We start from the raw sequence: 19,896 nt of genomic DNA on the forward strand, positions 1-19,896 counted from the left end.
ACATTTACGTAAACATTGTCCTTGTCTGTCAAGCAGGCCTGGGAATGTTACGTGCGACCTAGACAAGATCAACTAATCATTCTATTAAATATCGATTATTTTACTACTTAGTGGTAAAATATGTCGGTTAAACATGCTATTAGCCGGGGCATGGAACTGGGGCGGTCGGCCTTCCAGCTAGGGATTCTGAAACCAGCTGGCCGACTTGCAGCGAAGTTCCGAGGTGAGCGTTTACGGGTCAGCCAACCGTCCCGTAGCGTTCAGCCTCAGACCTTTTTGCCTGCTCGCTACCGATATTATCGAATGTCTCTGAGTGGTTTGGCAGCGCAGCTACAGTCTGGTGGTTTCAGAAGATTAATTGGAGGCTCACCCAGAAACAGGGTTGTGTTCTTAGCTTTCGGTGTTGGTCTGGGATTGATCGAACAGCAGTTAGAGGATGACAGGAAGAGTGACGCAGCATGTCAACAAATTCAGGTGGGTAGTTGTGTTTGCTGTGTCAACAAAAATGGGACTGTGGCTACAACTGATGGTAAAATGAACGCGCAGCATTTGGTGCCCAATAACACAATGCGTATATATTTATTACTATTCCTAAAAAATAAAAAACATAGATATTCCATAAACATAACATATTGACTTAATGTATCATCTTATTCAGGCACTGTTCCAGAAGAAGAAGTTTGAGAGGCCACTGAAGTCTTTTGTGTCTGGGTATAAACTGGAGGACTATGTTATCGGAAAGCAAATTGGCAAAGGGTGTAATGCTGCTGTGTATGAGGCAGCAGCACCATTCGCTGTCCCCAGAGAGAGTGAGAAGTGCTCCTTGGTGGAACTGAAGTCCAACTCCAATGAAGACTCTGCACCTCCTCGGGTCCCCTGCCCAACTAGTTACCCCCTTGCTGTGAAAATGATGTGGAATATGGGGGTACATATAACTTGTATCCTTACTTTGAAGGACCCTTGCCCAATAGAATGAGTGTTTTGTACTTTGTGTCTGTAAAACTCCTCAATTTCCATTCAAATTTGTTCTAATCTACTTTTCATTCCAGGCTGGCTCCTCCAGTGAGGCGATCCTGAACTCCATGTCTCAGGAGCTGGTCCCTGCAACTCCCCATGCTCTCGAGCAGCAGGAAGGAGAGCTCAGTCTCAATGGGTTGGTGTTCGCATAACGTTCATCTACAAGCCCCTATGATGTGTTTAATTACTTATCAGCTTTGATTGTTTTTTTTTCCACATGCAGGCATTTCGGGTGGGTGCCTAAGACTGTTCCCGCGCATCCCAACGTGATCCGAGTGTACAGAGCGTTCACTGCAGATGTGCCCCTGCTGCCAGGCGCTGCGGAGGAGTACCCAGATGTGCTGCCCACCCGGCTGAACCCCATGGGCATGGGCAACAACCGCACTCTATTCCTGGTCATGAAAAAGTAAGCTCACTCCACCATTAAACTAGCCTGGATACCAGACCGAACTTAGCCCCGCCCACACATTTTTGGGTTGGGAAGTTCGGTCTGGCATTACTCCATTGAGGAGAAACTATCTGCGGACAGACATTGCCGTGGCAATCAAATTGTCAAGGCGGGCTTTATACGATGATGGACAGATGATCAACAGTAACGTAACCAACCACGTCATAAAAAGGCGCTTGGTTTGAATTCGTTTACAACAAACATGGCTGCCGCTGGAGAGCTGAAATGTAAAGATTCGAGTCCATTTAGACATTGACAGTGCATTCATTTTGAAAGAGGAACAAAGAAACGTGATCAAGGCATTTGTCAATCGAAAAGATGTTTTTGCCTTCCTTCCTACGGGATCCGGTAAAAGTTTAATTTATCAGCTGGCCCTGGTCACATACTACATTGTTCTGATTGGTTGTAGGTAACCAATTGAGCGAAGAGGCATTTTTTCTCCTGGTTCGGTTGAAACACGCCCCATAATCACAGCCCAATGGAGCGATATCAGACTCATATTCTGACTAGAATTATGAGTATGACATCGTCAGGCTACCATTAAACATGATGCTGTGTGCGGCTGACTGGCAGCTTTGTTTCAGGCTGTCAGCTGCACAGTTAGACAGCAATCAACATAAGTGTTTGTATCCCCCCTCCATTTCCTTCTGTGAACCGCATTGAGTTGCCTCTTGGTATGAAATGCGCTATATGAATAAAGTTTGATTTGAATCAAACTGCATCTGCAGTGAAGTGCGAGTGATGATCAGTGTCGTTATGAATGGCGATGCTGCATTTCCACCGTTTCACTGCATTCCTACTGCCATTTTGTTTGGTCAGAATGCAGGCGAATCAACACACTGCTCTCAGCTCCCTAATGTTTTCAGTGTCCCCCATTCTGCAGCCGATCCATAAGAAACAATCTTTCGCTTCTGTCTTCACTACCATGTCTCAGTGTGATCGCCATCTAAAGGAATACATCTGCTTTCAAATGCATTCATGTCATTTACAGTGACAGTCATTTTGTCTGTGTAAAGCGTATTACGTCATGGTATACCCTGATTCTCTGTCCTAGTTACCCATGCACTCTGCGCCAGTACCTACAGGTCTGCACCCCAAGCAGAAAGGATGGCACCCTCATGGCCTTGCAGCTGCTGGAGGGAGTGGATCACCTGTGTATACAGGGCATTGCCCACAGAGATATGAAATCAGACAACATTCTCTTGGAGTTTGATTCAGGTTAGCACAATCTTGCTCTCTTTTTTTAAGCATTCAAGCTCACACATTTTTCCATTCCAAAGCTTTTTTTTGTTTCAGTCAGAGGATACGATGTGAAGAGTTGACTTTTGTCATGTTTGTCATGCAGGTGGCTGCCCTCGTCTTGTGATAACAGACTTTGGCTGCTGCTTGGCAGATAAGAACTGTGGTCTACATCTGCCTTATAACAGCCGCTGGGTGAGCAGAGGTGGCAACGCATGTCTGATGGCACCAGAGGTAAGAGCTCATGCCAGTTCATGTTAATTGGACAGTTTCAAAGGCACATGCCAGCCACCTTCCTTTCCATCATGTCCCCCAGCAAATGTGTGAGGGACAAGTGCTGTGTTTTCTGTCCATTTAGTTATTCTGTGAGTTGATCTGCTAGTAGCTAAGTAGCGCATAGCAATGTGTTACTATTGTAACATTAGCAACGAGGCCAGTGAGACACAGTAGGAATGCATAATAGTATGAATAACAATATGCCGCCTTAAAAGAGACTGTTAGAGAAAATTGGTATTTTGTTGTCAAAATCAACATGATTGCTCAAAATGTATGGTTTGATGACTATAATCGACATGTAAGACCATCACACAACTTGGCACTAAAATGTCGTCTGGTCTGGAAGTACAACAGTACAATTAGAACATCTGAATTTTAGGTGGCCACTGCCATTCCTGGGCCAGGTGTCTTCATTGACTACAGCAAAGCAGATGCGTGGGCGGTTGGTACCATTTGCTACGAAATCTTCGGCCAGCAGAACCCATTCTATTGTCCACATGGCCTGGAAGGACGCAGCTATCAAGAGATGCAGCTTCCTGCACTACCTGCTAACACACCAGCAGACGTACAGCTGGTGGTTCGCCTGCTTCTGCGCAGGAACCCCAAAAAGGTAGGTGTCCAACACAGACAATAGTGTAGGAAGGCTTCTCACTGCACACAGTACAAATGTGCACCTGGACTGTCAAGTCCACCATTATGAGCCACCTATCAAACACTGGACAAATTTGCGTCTAATCTGATTCCTGATTCTCTAATTATTCCAGAGAATTCTGATATAATGTTCCTCCGCATCATTCTTAGAAGTAAGACATTTTTGCCTCTGATTTTGTCTGTCTTTAGCGTCTGAGTGCCCGGGTGGCAGCCAACATGCTTCACCTCAGCCTGTGGGGCGGACGTGCCCTGGCCACCCTGGACAGAGCCAGCCTAAGTAAGCTGGGCGACTGGCTGCTGTGCCAATCCGCCTTTGTCCTGCTGAAGGGCAGAGGCCCGAGCGGGAGCTCCGTGGAGGCCGACCTACAGAAGTGCTTCCTATCCAACATCGACTTGGAGGACCTGCGCACTGCCATAGGCTTCCTCATGTATGGACGGGAGCTCCACTCTGCCATCACTCTGTGATTAGGACCCATTCAAGCTGGAGAGTTACCCTCAGTTTAGTAGAAGTAAGCACACATACCGCATAGGCTTTTACCGAAGTACGTTTGTCATCTATCATCAAACACACAAAATGTGTTATTTTCAGCCTAACTGCTTTTTTTAGACAGCACTTTATAAACACCTTGCACTTTTCCCCTGTGCCAAACTGTAGTAAGGTTTGTGCATGTCCCCTTGTCCACAGACCACTACATGATTACAGTTAAAACTACCGAAAGAACTCTTCAAAATTATAATACAGTATGAAATGAATTTAGTGGTAATTGCAGTGATTCGTGTTTATGTTTTCAGTACTATCACAGTTTACTTTAGTTTGATTGATTTGTGTAAAAAGTACCATCGAGTTTATTTGGATACTCTGGTGAATACTCATTAGCATTTCTTCCTTACAAGGTTTCCCTGATAACTCCTTGGGTGTCATTGATGAGCATACATGGTCATGTAAATCTTTACAAAATAAAGATGTTTTGTGTTCTGTTTTCCCATTTCTTGAACTTTTTTTTTTATATTAAAACATATTATAGAAAGTATAAATGTATATATTGTTGTTAACCGTTAACAGAGCAGATTTCAATATGAAAACGACTTGTAGTGCACAATAAGTTTCTATTCTCTTAGCCTAACACAGACTTTCAAAACTCATAAGCAAGTACAACGTGGGGTACAGCTCAGCTCCCATGATAACTATGCATGTGGAAACGCCAATCTTGAGTTAACATGGCCTTGTAGATAACGGTAGATACGAAGATCATATTTATTCACTAACCTTTGGCAGTAGTGCGTAGCCTACACTGTGAGTATTTTACTGTGTAGGAGGGATTGTTTATTTGTATCGTTTTGAAGTTTGTGTGAATCATTCAAAGCTTCCAAAGGCTTGTCAACTTGCAGACCAAGTATGCTTTCTACATTGAAACAGTCTAATAAATTATTGCTAAACGTCTTAGATCCTCGGTTTTGCAGCAAAACATGTGTGTCTCGTGGATCAGCATTGACAACGACATATTTGAGTCAAAGGGATGACAGAGGAAAGGTACACATTACTTTATCGAGGGGAATGGCGGGGAGAAGCTACAACGTGCCTCCAAGCGATGAATTCGTTTCAACAGTTACTGGAATCGCCACTATGTGCAAATTGCCGTACCGAGAAACTGCGGAGGGATTAGACGCAGCTTTCGTCGGAGTTCCCATTGACACAGGCACTTCAAACCGACCCGGAACAAGGTGCAAATACTACATATTTGTTAGTTTTGTTATTTTGGATGTCAAAGCTTGTGATTCCTTGTATTTCAGCTTATCCCTTGCCATCTCCTATCTCTGCTGTTACTGGTACATTTCAGTTGAAAGAGTTGAAGTTCACCCCTTTTAGGTTTGGACCGCGCCAGATCAGAGCAGAGTCTGCCCACCTCCTGCCGTACAACGGTGGTACTAGGGCAGCACCTTATGAATCTCTGGTGGTAGCTGATATTGGTGATGTCAATGTCAATGTGTACGACCTAAAGGACACCTGCAAAAGGATTCGAGAAGCTTTCCACAAAATCTTGGCCACTGGTTGCATTCCTCTGACTATGGGTGAGAGAGAGAGAGAGAGAATACACAACATGATATAGCGAATAGATGTCAGGGACCTTCTCAAATCCAACTGAATCCAATCCAATACCATTCTATAGCTACTCTGCAACATGTATTGTTTAGTTCGGATCCCTGAATTAATGATTAAACTCTTGTATGTTGTCTTGTATGAAAAGCACAAAGGTTACAGTTGGCTCTGTTTTAGACAGTCACTCTCACCATAGGTGACTTTTGCCCTCTCAACAATAATTAACTGTTCAGACTTGTATTAATGAATTCAATCGTTGCATGGGTGCTTTGTCAAATATGCTTTTCAGGAGAAATAACTAAGTAAGTCAAATCTCCTTTGTAGGAGGAGATCACACCATAGCGTATCCAATTATCCAGGCTGTGGCTGCTAAGTAAGTATGGCCCAATATGATGCCATTGCCATTATTACGTATGACCTGCACATGTAAAACCAACCAAGGAGTAGCAGAGTTCATATGCTGACACATTTCTGTGCCACTATAGATAACCAGCAGTACGACTAGCAGAGAATGCCAAAGTATTGTGTGTTTGGTACTGAAGTCACACTGATCTGTAGGGAGGTTGATGTGACGTAGCCTACATACTGTAACCATGAAACTCAGAGATGATTTCTACCTCAAAAGGCCAGACACACAGACATACTCATGAATTTTGTATCTTCTGACACAGCACATTAATGACATAACATAACACACACGTTTGACATTTAACTTCTTAACTTCTAATTCCTAGACTTTGCGGGAAAGTTTGGCAATTGTGTTAGTCTCTTGATCATTCTCCTTTTAACAACTCCACCATTTGAAAACCAGACACGGGCCAGTTGGCCTGATCCATGTGGATGCCCACGCCGACACAAGTGATGTCGATCTGGGTGAGAAGATTGGTCATGGGACCCCCTTTCGGCGCTGTGTGGAAGAGGGGCTTCTAGACTGCAAGAGGGTGATCCAAATAGGTCTGCGTGGAACAGGCTACTCCCCAGATGATTATGAGTGGGGCCGTGCTCAGGTAACACCTCCTCAGTGAACACACCCTAAAACTGATTTAGAGAGTTTTTTATAATCAATGCCTGAAAATATTCACACTCGTATATGCATTCAGTTAGACAAAGTCCAGCATTTGAGGAGATTGGGTCTGTTTATGTGTGCCTGACAATTAGGGTTTCCGTGTGGTGCAAGCGGAGGAGTGTTGGCACAAATCACTGGTGCCCCTCATGGCAGAGGTCCGCGCTCAGGTTGGGAGTGGACCGGTCTACCTCAGCTTTGACATTGATGCTCTTGACCCAGCCTACGCACCAGGCACAGGGACACCAGAGATCGCCGGCCTCACACCCATCCAGGTTATCAGTCACTGTCTACTTCTCACACTTCAGCATCAAAGTTGTGTATACGAAACAATAAATATGTGAATCTCCTCTATCCTTTTTGCATGCAGGCACTGGAAATCATCCGCGGTTGCCGTGGGTTAAACCTTGTTGGCTGTGATTTGGTGGAGGTTTCTCCGCCATACGACACCACAGGTACTCAGAAGCCAAAGACTTTTTATTACATTTACATTACATTTAGTCATTTAGCAGACACTTTAACCAAAGCGGCGTACAAAGGAGAAAACAATCAAGCTACAAGCAATTGAGACCTAGTGTATCAATAAATACTACTTTACATAAGGAATAAAAAGTGCAGAAATGTAACTACTGTAAGTGCGAGTTAAGTACTAGTTAGAGGAGATAGCATTATTCAGATAACAAAGTTATAAGCACAGAGATAATGATGTCACAGTGGCTCTGGTCCTTTTTCCCCTGTAGGTAACACAGCATTGACAGCTGCCAACCTCCTCTTTGAAATGCTGTGTGTCCTTCCGAAGATTAAGTATTATTAATTTCCCCAAAAAGCTGGTTGTGATGAAAACGTGATCTAAAATAATTCTACATCACTATTTATTTGAACATTTACACATCTGAATAGAGTTAGCACATAAAACAAATGCCCTGGCCACCCTGGACAGAGCCAGCCTAAGTAAGCTGTCCTACTAGCTGTTGTGCCAGACGCCTTTGTCCTGCTGAAGGGCAGAGGCCCGAGCGGGAGCTCCGTGGAGGCCGAACTACAGAGGTGCTTCCTCTCCAACATCGACTTGGAGGACCTGCGCACTGCCATAGGCTTCCTCGTGTATGGACGGGAGCTCCACTCTGCCATCACTCTGTGATTAGGGCCCATTCGAGCTAGTAGAAGTAGGCACACATACTGTATAGGCTTTTACCGAAGTAAGTTTGTCATCTATCATCAAACACACAAAATGTGTTATTTTCGGCCTAACTGTTTTTTTAGATAGCAGTTTATAAACACCTTGTACTTTTCCCCTGTGCCAAACTGTAGTAAGGTTTGTGCATGTCCCCTTGTCAACAGACCACTACATCATTACATTTAAAACTACTGAAAGAACTTTTCCCAATTATAAAAGTGTGAAATTAAATTAGTGGTAATTGCAGTGATTCATATTTACATTTTCAGTACCATCACAGTTCGATTGATTTGTGTAAAAAGTACGATGTGGTTTATTTGGTTACTCTGGTGATCACCCTTTAGCATTTCCTCTTCCTTACAAGGTTTCCCTGATAACTCCTTGGGTGTCATTGATGAGCATAAATGCTCATGTAAATCTTTACAAAATAAAGATGTTTTGTGTTCCGTTTTCCCTGTTCCTTTAACTTTTTTAAATATTAAAACATATTTTAGAAAGTATACATTTATATTTTTTTGTTAACAGTACGCCAGGCTTTTTTGTGGGCTGAGTCAGATTTCAATATGAAAAGGACTCGTAGTGCACACAATAAGTTTCTATTTCTCTTAGCCTAGCACCGACTTTCAAAACTCATATGCAAGTGCAAAGTGGAATACAGTTCCCATGATTACTATGCATGTGGAAACGCCCATCGTAGGGTAACATGGTCTAGCACTATCTAGTGTAGAACTCTTGATAACGGTAGATACGACAATCATATTTATTCATTAACCTTTGGCAGTAGTGCGTAGCCTACACTGAGTATTTTACTAAGAAGAAGGGATTGTTTATTTGTATCGTTTTCAAGTTTGTGTGAATCATTCAAAGCTTTCAGAGGCTTGTCAACTTGGAGACCAAGTATGCTTTCTACATTGAAACAGTCTAATAAATTATTGCTAAACGTCTTAGATCATCGGTTTTGCAGCAAAACATGTGTGTCTCGTGGATCAGCACTGACAACGACATATTTGAGTCAAAATGATGGCAGAGGACAAGTACAAATTACCTTCTCAAGGGGAATGGCGGGGAGAAGCTACAACGTGCCACCAAGCGCTGAATTTGTTGCAAGAGTTTCTGGAATCGCCACTATGGGTAAATTGCCGTACCGAGAAACTGCGGAGGGATTAGACGCAGCTTTCGTTGGAGTTCCCATTGACACAGGCACTTCAAACCGACCCGGAACAAGGTGCAAACACTACATATTTGTTAGTTTTGTTATTTTGGATTCACTTTGCAGTTTTACAGTTTTTGCACTGCGAATGCATATGCTAATGGACATCGGTCAAAGCTTGTGATTCCTTGTATTTCAGCCTATCCTTTGCCATCTCTTATTTCTGCTGTTACTGGTACATAGTTGAAAGAGCTGAATTTCACCCCTTTTAGGTTTGGACCGCGTCAGATCAGAGCAGAGTCTGCCCTTCTCAGGGCGTATAACAGTGGTACTAGGGCAGCACCTTATGAATCTCTGGTGGTAGCTGATATTGGTGATGTCAATGTCAATGTGTACGACCTAAAGGACACCTGCAAAAGGATTCGAGAAGCTTTCCACAAAATCTTGGCCACTGGTTGCATTCCTCTGACTATGGGTGAGAGAGAGAGAGAGTACACAACATGATATAGCGAATATATGTCAGGGACCTTCTCAAATCCAACTGAATCCAATCCAATAACATTCAATAGCTAATCTGCAACATGTATTGTTTAGTTCGGATCCCCGATTTAATGATTCAACTCTTGTATGAAAAGCACAAAGGTTACAGTTGGCTCTGTTTTAGACAGTCACTCACCTTAGGTGACTTTTGCCCTCCCAACAATAATTAACTTTTCAGAATTGTATTAATGAATTCAATCGCTGCATGGGTGCTTTGTCAAAAATGCTTTTCAGGAGAAGTAATTAAGTAAGTCAAATCTCCTTTGTAGGAGGAGATCACACCATAGCGTATCCAATTCTCCAGGCTGTGGCTGCTAAGTAAGTATGGCCCAATATGATGCCATTGCCATTATTACCTATGAGCTGCACATGACTTTGTAAAACCATCCAAGGAGTAGCAGAGTTCATATGCTGACACATTTCTGTACCACCATAGATAACCAGCAGTACGACTAGCAGAGAATGCCAAAGTATTGTGTGTTTGGTACTGAAGTCACACTGATCTGTAGGAGGTTCATGTGATGTAGCCTACATACTGTAACCATGAAACTCAGAGATGATTTTTACCTTGAAAGGCCAGACACATGGACACACAGACATACTCAAAAATGTTGTATCTTCTGACACGTTAATGACATAACATAACACACACGTTTGACATTTAACTTCTTGACTTCTAATTCATAGACTTTGTGGGAAAGTTGCAAAGTTGCAATTGTGTTAGTCTCTTGATCATTCCCCTTTTAACAACTCCACCATTTGAAAACCAGACACGGGCCGGTTGGCCTGATCCATGTGGATGCCCACGCCGACACAAGTGATGTCGTCCTGGGTGAGAAGATTGGTCATGGGACCCCCTTTCGGCGCTGTGTGGAAGAGGGGCTTCTAGACTGCAAGAGGGTGATCCAAATAGGTCTGCGTGGAACAGGCTACTCCCCAGATGCTTATGAGTGGAGCCGTGCTCAGGTAACACCTCTTCAGTGAACACACCTTAAAACTGATTTAGAGAGGTTTAATAATCAATGCCTGAAAATATATTAACTCGTATATGCATTCATTTGGGGAAAAGTCCAGCATTTGAGGAGATTGGGTCTGTTTATGTGTGTCTGACAATTAGGGTTTCCGTGTGGTGCAAGCGGAGGAGTGTTGGCACAAATCACTGGTGCCCCTCATGGCAGAGGTCCGCGCTCAGGTTGGGAGTGGACCGGTCTACCTCAGCTTTGACATTGATGCTCTTGACCCAGCCTACGCACCAGGCACAGGGACACCAGAGATCGCCGGCCTCACACCCATCCAGGTTATCAGTCACTGTCTACTTCTCACACTTCAGCATCAAAGTTGTGTATACGAAACAATAAATATGTGAATCTCCTCTATCCTTTTTGCATGCAGGCACTGGAAATCATCCGCGGTTGCCGTGGGTTAAACCTTGTTGGCTGTGATTTGGTGGAGGTTTCTCCGCCATACGACACCACAGGTACTGAGAAGCCAAAGAGTTTTTATTCAGATAACAAAGTTATAAGCACAGAGATAATTACGTCATAGTGGCTCTGGTCCTTTTCTCCCCCGTAGGTAACACAGCATTGACAGCTGCCAACCTCCTCTTTGAGATGATGTGTGTCCTTCCGAAGATTAAGTATTATTAATTTTCCCAACAGCTGCTTGTGATGAAAATGTGATCTAAAATAATTCTTCGTTACCATTGGGGTTGGGGGTTGTCTTGGGGCTTTAAAAAAATCACTTTGGCATCTTGTTTAAAGCTCATATTCATGTCCTTGATGGAGCCATTTTAGATACATTTCTTCCTTCACCTTTGATGAAATAATGACAAATTGAGATTAAATATGTTTATAGATAAATTATATTTAATACTTTACACAGGTTTCTAAAGTCATATACAAAATAAAAATACATACATTTAAAAATGCTGACAACATAATGTTCAAGATATTGTTTCAAACATAATATTGACATAAAAATAAACAATTCTCTTTTTTCACAATGATATATTTAAAGACAAATGAGGTCTAGTCAATGTTAAATACTATCAACTTATCCAATATAATTGCCAGGAAACACATCTCCCAGGAAACCAGCCTGTCCAATATCTTCCTGTTATGAACAGTTCTCTGTGGTAAAGTTATCCCCACCCCACAAAGCTATATAATAAAGAACATTAAAAAACATTTTTAATAATTTCTCCCTTTGTCATATTTTGCTTGTCTGTGCACAACTAATGTGAGTCAATGTAAGTTGGCTGGCATCACAGCCACCTCAGCTATGTTTTTTAAATAGTGCAACACAGTCTGACAGCCTTGAAAAGGAAGGCAGGTTTACCTAAACTGGTCTGTGAGGAAAAACAAGTCTGCAAAATGTCACACAAAGACTTTAAAACAAGTAACATCTCATCCAGGGTTCCAACCCATTGTCATTGACAATGTTTTAATATTTTTCCATGACTTTTCAAGGAACCTTATTGAAATTTTCATGACCTTACACAACCTAAAAGTACCTAAAATTGCGTACTTCACTCCATGGGGTTGGGCCTATTTATTGTCTCCTTGCGAGCACGCCCGCCTCCCATCTGAGTTTGAGTCCGGTGCAAGACTGTGCCTGACTACACGACTCAGGTTACACATGGAAGTTCATTAGAACGTAACTTTTCCAAAACTTTGCAAGAAATTGACTGAATTTCATGACTTTTCCAGGCCCGGAAAATTGGATTTAAAAATGCCATGACTTTTCCAGGATTCCCATGACCGTTCTGTACCATTCGCTGTACCTACTGTACCATTGTCGTTCTCAGAGAGAGAGACATCACCAGGTTAGTTATTGGCAGTGTAAGTGCAATTGAATAGCTGCACAGTCTCTTACTTGATGATATGTCTGTTAAACTTACAATGTGAACGATGCTACTTATATGTACTGTAGCTGTTTTGGTCCAGCATCAACTTGGCAGCACTGTAAAGTCATATATAGACTTTACACTCAAAATATTGTATATCTTATGGGACTGTAAAATGTCCAGATATACTGATGATCTGTGGTCAAAATGTTACTAGGCCCTTGCAGCACAGATAATCCAGGCCATTCAAATGCTTTTGCTACATGAATCCTCTCTTACCTTTTAACTTTTCCATTGTGATGATGAGCATAAGAAGGAAAACTTTTTCACAAACAATCCAACTGAAATGCTAAAATTCAACTTCATATCTAAATGCTTGTAGACTGTTACTGTATACAGTGCAGTTGCCTAAGGCCTAGAAAGGTTTCAACTGTTAATGATATCTGTGAGCCACCAATAATAATCTCAGAAATGAGAAGTATAAATATGTGTTTGGATTAGCAGTGTAAGGTCTAGCACTCTACTAGTATCCACAGTGTTCCAACACATTGAGATAAATATCAGAAGAGCAGCAAACACAACACAGCATGCTAGGGAAAGATGGCATGACTTATTCCAACCGCTTGAGTTGCACTGCGGTCTATCAGACCACACCAGCAACCTTTCACAGAGCAAACAAATGCTCTGCCGATCTTGTCAATATATCCAGCCTCCATCCTAGGCAGTAAGACACAAAACACAGAACCATTCTGGCCCATGCACTCAAACATACTGTGACTGTGAGAAACCCTCAGCCATTACATTTTGTACATGCCTTTTTTTCTGAACAGACTCCCAAAATAAACGATCAGCAAAACCCCAATCCCTCCACATGAATATTACTCAAACTAGGAGTTTAAGTCTTACTGACAGTGATCTTGTCCAGGCCGGGCCAGGCCGGGATATAGTACCGTGGCAAGGTTCCCTCTAGGAGCCTCTCCGTCCAGAGACCCAGCCGGTCCAGCTTGTGGTGAATCTGCAGTGTTGTGGAACGCAGGCGCGTCGTCCCTTTCCGCGACTGGTGCTGGTGCTCCTCGCGTGAGCTGGACCGCGATCGAGCCCCCGGGGCGGCCCCCTCTTCCTCCGACTTGTCAGGGTCCTCCCCGGTGTAGACGGGCTTGAAGAGACACAGGTACCTCTTGTGGCCATTGAGGGCAAGTACGTAACCGGTGTAGTCTACCTTGCGGTTGCCGCTCTCGTCCTCGTCCGCGTCAATTTGCATGGCGTCCTGGACGAACTCCAGCAACGAGTCCATCCACGCGCTGTGCTTGTCCACATTTAGGAAGGAGAAGTGCAGCGTCAGGCACCTGGTGAGAGGAGACATTTGAATAAAAAAACTGTTCAGCCATGACTGTGCATTGGGTATTCCATAATAGCATCCAGAGGACCATGAGGGAAACACTCACCCAGTGAAGGAATACACCTCCTTAGCAAACTTGCTCAGGAGAATGTTTTTAGTGGCATCTGTCAGCACCAGAACCACATTGATGTGGCCTGGCCTTAATTTCACGAGGTTGCTCATGTACGTGATGTCGGTCAGCTCTGTCACTTCCACAAAGCTCTTCTTTGGTGGACGACTGGGGATGTGGAACAGGTGGACATGCACTCTTAGAGCATCTCAATCTCAGTTATAACACAAAACTGAATCCATTACTATTCTGGATTTTGTAGTTCACCTTTCAACTTCTAACATCCTTTCAAAAATATGTAAAATTACCCTCAAATTACATGTAACACTGTAATGTGCAAGCAGTTAAATGTTTCCACTATTGTGTGAAAGAGTAAAAGCTGATTACAGTATTAAAACCTAAAATTTCTTGGCATTTGAAAAGAAAATACAACTATCCATCTCCGTAAAAAAAAGTCTGTTTTGCTCTTTTAATAATTCTACCTTGATGTGCTGGTATTGTTTGGTGACCCATTTTCTGTCTTTGAGGCGTCTTTTGGTTTTGGTTTGGCTGGTTTCTCCTCACTTGAGTCACTGATATCAAACAGAGTAATCACAGGAAGTCATTATAATGTCAATGAATAGAATTAGGCTTCAGGCTCATTCTTCAAGACACTCCCAAGAGAATTAAATCTCACAAATCCCACTGGCTTATATACTCATCACCCACTAGCCAGCATTTGTCAGCCTATATCATTTTTGCTGGGGTTCTAGTCTGAAACTCTAAAACTGAGAGTTCTTTGGCCAAATAGTGAGCTGTGAGGAGAGGGTTAGATCACGACAAATACAAAGGACTTTCATTTGAAATCAAGCTCTACACAATATAGCTGCTGTTAAAGAGGTTTGCAGAAATGCTGCATTTAGAACCATCTCATTAGATGGCATGTTCACACAAATACCGCAGCTGTATCTTTAGATCTCAAGTCAGTAATTATCTTTGCCTTCAACCTAGTGAAATGCAATGGAACCTATCCGCAGCAGAAACTCTTACAATTTGTGGAATGCCAGCACCAGGTTAGCCACCCAATTCTAAAATTCCAAATTTAGACATTTTGGCAAGAACATGTTAAAGTGCTGTACCTGAAGGCCTGGATGACAACAGTGCCAAACAAGATGAATAATGCTGAGAATATCAGTGACAGCAGAGGCATCATCTCACGCCTGCAATAATAAAAACAAGACAAAGCATTTTCATAAGCAAGCAACTGGCATAAAAAAAAATCAAAGATATATAGGAATTCCAGAGAACTGTTAAAACTGTAAGAGAACTGTTGAAAGGCAGCTTGGAAGGGTAACAGAGATTCAAACGGGTTATGTCACGGAGCAAGACTTCTAAGTTGGTTAAATAAAAAGTGCTAAGCAAAACCAGGAAAACCTAGAGACCTGGGACATAAACATAGGTAGAAAGTGACATTTTAATGTATATGTAGTGGTGAAGGAAAAAAAAAATATTATTCAACTTATAAATCTGTATTCTTGAGACAAAATATACTTGAATGAGTTCAAAAATTGATTAAATTAAAAGAAAATGTAGCAATGCCAATGCTTTGGAACCCTGAACTGAACTTATTCTAATTACCTCTGGTCTCTTGAAAAGATCTGTAAGATGAGTTGACTTTTCTCCAGTTAACATTTCTAGAGAAGTTCATAAATCATAAATCTAATCATAATGTTGATGTTGCTGCACATCAATCACTGTAATGTCAAACAGGGAGGTCTATGACAAATCACACCCCTAGTTTTATCTGGAAAACAGTACTTTGTAGAAAACCCTCGCCAACTGGGTTTTAATTTAATTTATTTACATAAGAGTTAAAAAATAGTGTACAGGTGTGCAGTGTACAGCAATATACATGTTACTACTGCTGTGATCTTTTTATTCTTAAATGCCACAAAAAAAAATCATATGGTCGGCACAGCAGAGAATTATGGACTGTGACCATACATGAGCACACATGATCATAAAAATGTGATATTGCACAGATGGATCTGGCAGATGACTTAAAGCAAAATGGTACAGACTCTTTCAAAAGCACTTACTGCTAGAACAACTCACCAGTTATTGTGAAGAAGGTCATCAATGATTTCTGTCAAGTAATCACAAGCTGCGAATACCCATCGAATTAGAAACATCTAGAAAGACAAACAGTAGAACAGTAGAGTAGAACAGTAGAGTGGAGTAGAACAGTAGAGTACAGTACAGTAGAGTAGAGTAGAACAGTAGAGTAGAGTAGAACAGTAGAGTAGAACAGTAGAGTAGAATAGTAGAGTGGAGTAGAACAGTAGAGTAGAACAGTAGAGTAGAACAGTAGAGTAGAGTAGAACAGTAGAGTGGAACAGTAGAGTAGAGTAGAACAGTAGAGTAGAACAGTAGAGTAGAGTAGAACAGTAAAGCACAACAGTAGAGTAGAGTAGAACAGTAGAGTAGAACAGTAGAGTAGAATAGTAGATTAGAACAGTAGAGTAAGCAAGACAGTCTGTCAGCATGTGAAATGATGTCTTTGTCACCATTAGACATATCACTGTATGTTGTGAAACTACAAAACTTTAATATGTAATGACACCCAAACTCATCAGAGACCAAAATCTGGGCCAAGGCTAATTTTTCATTTACAAGGATGGCCCTGAGAGACTCCTAAGGGATGCCAGCAGGGGAGGGATCAGAACTCACAGAGGCAAACTCATTGTTGAGTTCAGGCAGTATGGCGTCGTGGTTGAGGATAGACGGGTCTTTCTGGAGCCGCTGCAGCTCCTCCAGGAGCCTGTGCTTGTCCTCTTCACTGCCATTCCAGCCACTCAGCACCGGCTTGTACAGGGCCTTGCCAGCTCCATTTCGCCGCTCCAAAATCACCACCTCAGCACAGACAGACAGACAGACACACAGCCATCAATTTACTATCACACTAATGTGCACTACAACAACATTCGGAGATAATGTCAGTCAGTACCATTTTGCCTCAATTATACTCTGATCTGAACATGGCCCAGCAAAAGAAACTTTCAAGGAGGACTGACTATCATAAGCGTCACAACGTCTGGTGGTAGTTTATATATTTTCTGAATCCATTGGGATCCGACTGCAAGAAGGTTCAAATCTCATGACCTTCCATCTGTACTTGGTCTTAGACGGCCTGCACATGCACACCTGTGGAGGGGTGCTGTCCCTGTTCCTCAGCAGCGTGTCACACAGTGGCTGCTGCTGGCGCTGGTAGACGTAGGCGAATCGCAGCACCTCGTTGGTGTTGGTGGAGGCCAGGGAAAGGAAGGCCTTATTACCAGTGACAAAAGACTCTTCTTCACCTGTGATCAACAACACACAGTATCTGGGAAATACATAATAGAATTTAAAGAGCAGATATTAGGACTTGTCTTAGGTCATTAAGGTAATCTACAATGTCCATGAATACTCTTTGAGTGCTGTTTCTGCGACTCTGCTAGAAATAATGCTTGAACATGACTCACTTCCGGCGCCGGTGGAACTGTTTCACAGGACAAATCTCGTCAAAGACTTTTTGATTCACCAACCGAGGAGCCAGGAGGAACTTGTTATTTGATATGAATTCATCAATTATGGTTTTTTTCATCCCCTTAGCCTAGGAAGAAAAGAAGGTGAAGGACCTTTTAAAAATGTCTTAACAAATCCAGATCTGTGGTAATCGAGACAACATGATTGACAAACCTGAATAATGTCTGCGGGCTTGTCTGTGTTTTCCTTAAACACAAGCATTGTTGGAGCATATGTGTTGATGTTGAACTGTTTCAGCAGATTTACTGTCTCTGTAAGACCCTGGTCCACATATCCAAATTGCACATAGTCTTTATAGGCAAATGCAGTGAGCTGAAATAAAGAAATACAGAGTTTACATAAACAGATGTTTGCGGTTATTGTGGATAAATTCGTGAAGGTTTCGAGTAACTCACTACCTTGTATAACAGTGGGACAATGGCCACTTGGTCAAAGAGAAGCACGTTTGGCTTGTTGATTTCATGCCAGCTGTTCAGAAACTGGTGGTTATTCCGATCTGTCACCTGAAACATTGATGCACTTGCAGTGTTTTTATGCGAAACAATTCACAGGACACAACAATTTGCTAAAAGGAATCTGCAGGTACCGAATAGGAGCTACTGCATCATGAAAGGGTGTGTATTATTATTATTATTTACCTTCTCAACTAGTCTTTGTGGGAGCAAATCCTCTACAAACTGCCTGAGGTGTTGTCGGACTACAGCATAGTGAAAAAAGGTCACCTTGCCATTTATAACACCAAGTATGGATGGGGTACGATGCGCGCCAAGGTGATTGGCCAACCGTCTCTCGTAGCCCACGTCCACCACACCTATGCCGACACCTCACAATGGAATAAAACGCATTAGTTGCACATGTTTGCACATTGCATGAAAATGTTATGGCATTGTTTGTTAATACATACCCAAAGGTTCCAACTCCTGCACGCTCTCCTTCCACACAGGCTCAATGTGGATGCAGCTGAAGCACCAATCAGATGTTATCTTGATCAAGTAGGGGCGCTTAAAGCTGTCAGGCACAATGTCGTTAACGTATTGATTAAAGTGAAGCATGTATTTGCTGTCAGCAAAGTCTCTGCCATCCTTGGCGTTGAAGGGGAAATGGAAGAAGGACTCGTCAAAATAGAAATGGTCATGAAAGGGGTGGTGGCCATGGTGCCCGTATGTCTGAGTGTCATCCGTCTGTCCATAACGGTCATAGTTCGACCTCTTCTCCTCACTGGAAAGGATCTGGTGACACAGCACACATTTAAAAAATCTACACCAAAGAGGTCCATGGTTATTAAATACACGATGTCTGAGGAGGCAACAGTTTATTCAACTAGTCAAGCTAGTTCGTACTTTGTCAAGGTAGATGCATAAAAGAACAAACATTCATGTAAAGTTTTCCACTGTTTCTATACCTCATATGATTTGGTGATCTTGATAAACATATCCTCAGCTTCTGGGTTTTTGTTTTTGTCTGGATGCCTGGCAGAGAAAATTATAGCTGTTTATGTGAAATGTTTTCAGAATTCATAATCATCAATCATGAGTAAGATGAAATGTTAGGCCTACCATTCTTTGGCCAAGCGCTTGTAGACTTTCTTGATTTCCGCTTGACTGGCACTTTTTGTGACGCCAAGCACCTTGTAAGGGTCAAAAGGAGGGACTGTTTCCACCAAGTCAAACAAGAGGGCACAGATGACCACAGCAGGCAGGGTCAAGGGTACCTTCAACACCACCATGGCTTGTGGCTGGGAATAAACATTAAATAAACATACAAATGAACATAAAATTTTAATTCAGTGCAGGAATACAAAGATATGCTTAAGAATGAAAAAGTCAGTCTATTCATATGGATGCAATTTGCACAGTTAAGCCGTTTAGTCAGCTACAGTAGGCCTACACGTGGTGCCTCTTTGTTTACAGCAAATTAACAGCTGGACTGTTTGTTACAGCATGCACTGGAACGCTACATGCTTCTGTAGCCTACATCAAAAAATGCACTTCAATCACTTGTCAGAAAGGTAGTTAATGTTTGCAAACACATGCATTCCAGTGACAAGTGAACATAACGAATTATTTTCACAAGACAATAAAACGAGAAAACATTTTACTCTTTTCCTACGATTTTCCTTAAATTAACGTCGAGGATAACGTCGGCTTTATTACATTTAGCCTTTATAATATCTGTCAGTTCAATTTGGTCAGCATGCCTTACGACTCACCTGAGAGTAAATGTACTACCGTTTTACAAAATCCATATTTAAACCTTGACCTTGACCACAGACAACTATGTCTCTTCGAATGTCTGTAACGATGCGTTGAACTGTTTACAACATCCCGCTTTTACAATCCTGATATTCCCTTTACAGTCCTTCCGTGACTGTCAACCCGATGCG

The 19,896-nt window shown here is 42.3% G+C and overlaps 4 protein-coding genes across 4 annotated transcripts; 3 read left to right on the forward strand and 1 right to left on the reverse strand.

Moving 5' to 3' along the window:
• Positions 1 to 2: 2 nt before the first annotated feature.
• pink1 (PTEN induced kinase 1) lies at positions 3 to 4,611 on the forward strand. Its single transcript, XM_031565842.1, has 8 exons — positions 3 to 474; positions 659 to 925; positions 1,050 to 1,153; positions 1,241 to 1,423; positions 2,520 to 2,683; positions 2,811 to 2,938; positions 3,360 to 3,590; positions 3,821 to 4,611. The coding sequence occupies exons 1-8, from the start codon at positions 121 to 123 to the stop codon at positions 4,094 to 4,096; spliced, it is 1,707 nt and encodes a 568-aa protein (XP_031421702.1). The 5' UTR covers positions 3 to 120; the 3' UTR covers positions 4,097 to 4,611.
• Positions 4,612 to 4,705: 94 nt separating this feature from the next.
• On the forward strand, positions 4,706 to 8,416 carry LOC105912671 (agmatinase, mitochondrial-like). Its single transcript, XM_031565846.1, has 7 exons — positions 4,706 to 5,353; positions 5,499 to 5,701; positions 6,054 to 6,102; positions 6,541 to 6,736; positions 6,888 to 7,067; positions 7,163 to 7,247; positions 7,533 to 8,416. The coding sequence occupies exons 1-7, from the start codon at positions 5,028 to 5,030 to the stop codon at positions 7,604 to 7,606; spliced, it is 1,113 nt and encodes a 370-aa protein (XP_031421706.1). The 5' UTR covers positions 4,706 to 5,027; the 3' UTR covers positions 7,607 to 8,416.
• A 225-nt stretch (positions 8,417 to 8,641) lies between these two features.
• LOC105912720 (agmatinase, mitochondrial) lies at positions 8,642 to 11,842 on the forward strand. Its single transcript, XM_012841711.3, has 7 exons — positions 8,642 to 9,191; positions 9,389 to 9,591; positions 9,926 to 9,974; positions 10,427 to 10,622; positions 10,774 to 10,953; positions 11,049 to 11,133; positions 11,229 to 11,842. The coding sequence occupies exons 1-7, from the start codon at positions 8,866 to 8,868 to the stop codon at positions 11,300 to 11,302; spliced, it is 1,113 nt and encodes a 370-aa protein (XP_012697165.2). The 5' UTR covers positions 8,642 to 8,865; the 3' UTR covers positions 11,303 to 11,842.
• Positions 11,500 to 19,893, reverse strand: dnajc16 (DnaJ (Hsp40) homolog, subfamily C, member 16). Its single transcript, XM_012841655.3, has 15 exons — positions 19,723 to 19,893; positions 19,070 to 19,248; positions 18,916 to 18,982; positions 18,418 to 18,742; positions 18,152 to 18,336; positions 17,912 to 18,016; positions 17,667 to 17,825; positions 17,450 to 17,580; positions 17,133 to 17,310; positions 16,659 to 16,841; positions 16,044 to 16,120; positions 15,068 to 15,148; positions 14,432 to 14,521; positions 13,947 to 14,117; positions 11,500 to 13,847 (listed from the first exon to the last, which is right to left on the reverse strand). Exons 2-15 carry the CDS (start codon positions 19,237 to 19,239, stop codon positions 13,397 to 13,399), a joined length of 2,373 nt encoding a protein of 790 aa, XP_012697109.1. The 5' UTR covers positions 19,240 to 19,248; positions 19,723 to 19,893; the 3' UTR covers positions 11,500 to 13,396.
• Positions 19,894 to 19,896: the final 3 nt, after the last annotated feature.

Source organism: Clupea harengus, chromosome 4 (genome assembly GCF_900700415.2).
Source record: "Clupea harengus chromosome 4, Ch_v2.0.2, whole genome shotgun sequence".
Taxonomy (NCBI): domain Eukaryota; kingdom Metazoa; phylum Chordata; class Actinopteri; order Clupeiformes; family Clupeidae; genus Clupea; species Clupea harengus.

Bases quoted from the DNA above. Each gene is read 5' to 3' on its own strand.
- pink1 (XM_031565842.1), top strand. From the start codon at position 121: ATGTCGGTTAAACATGCTATTAGCCGGGGCATGGAACTGGGGCGGTCG. The intron at 926-1,049 runs GTACATATAACT...TTTTCATTCCAG, and splicing joins AAATGATGTGGAATATGGGG to GCTGGCTCCTCCAGTGAGGC. The intron at 2,939-3,359 runs GTAAGAGCTCAT...TCTGAATTTTAG, and splicing joins CATGTCTGATGGCACCAGAG to GTGGCCACTGCCATTCCTGG.
- LOC105912671 (XM_031565846.1), top strand. From the start codon at position 5,028: ATGCTTTCTACATTGAAACAGTCTAATAAATTATTGCTAAACGTCTTA. The intron at 5,354-5,498 runs GTGCAAATACTA...CACCCCTTTTAG, and splicing joins TCAAACCGACCCGGAACAAG to GTTTGGACCGCGCCAGATCA. The intron at 7,068-7,162 runs GTTATCAGTCAC...TTTTGCATGCAG, and splicing joins CCGGCCTCACACCCATCCAG to GCACTGGAAATCATCCGCGG.
- LOC105912720 (XM_012841711.3), top strand. From the start codon at position 8,866: ATGCTTTCTACATTGAAACAGTCTAATAAATTATTGCTAAACGTCTTA. The intron at 9,592-9,925 runs GTGAGAGAGAGA...TCTCCTTTGTAG, and splicing joins TTGCATTCCTCTGACTATGG to GAGGAGATCACACCATAGCG. The intron at 10,623-10,773 runs GTAACACCTCTT...TCTGACAATTAG, and splicing joins ATGAGTGGAGCCGTGCTCAG to GGTTTCCGTGTGGTGCAAGC.
- dnajc16 (XM_012841655.3), bottom strand. From the start codon at position 19,239: ATGGTGGTGTTGAAGGTACCCTTGACCCTGCCTGCTGTGGTCATCTGT. The intron at 18,983-19,069 runs GTAGGCCTAACA...TTTCTCTGCCAG, and splicing joins AAGCGCTTGGCCAAAGAATG to GCATCCAGACAAAAACAAAA. The intron at 16,842-17,132 runs GTGTGCATGTGC...GTCTGTGCTGAG, and splicing joins GGGACAGCACCCCTCCACAG to GTGGTGATTTTGGAGCGGCG.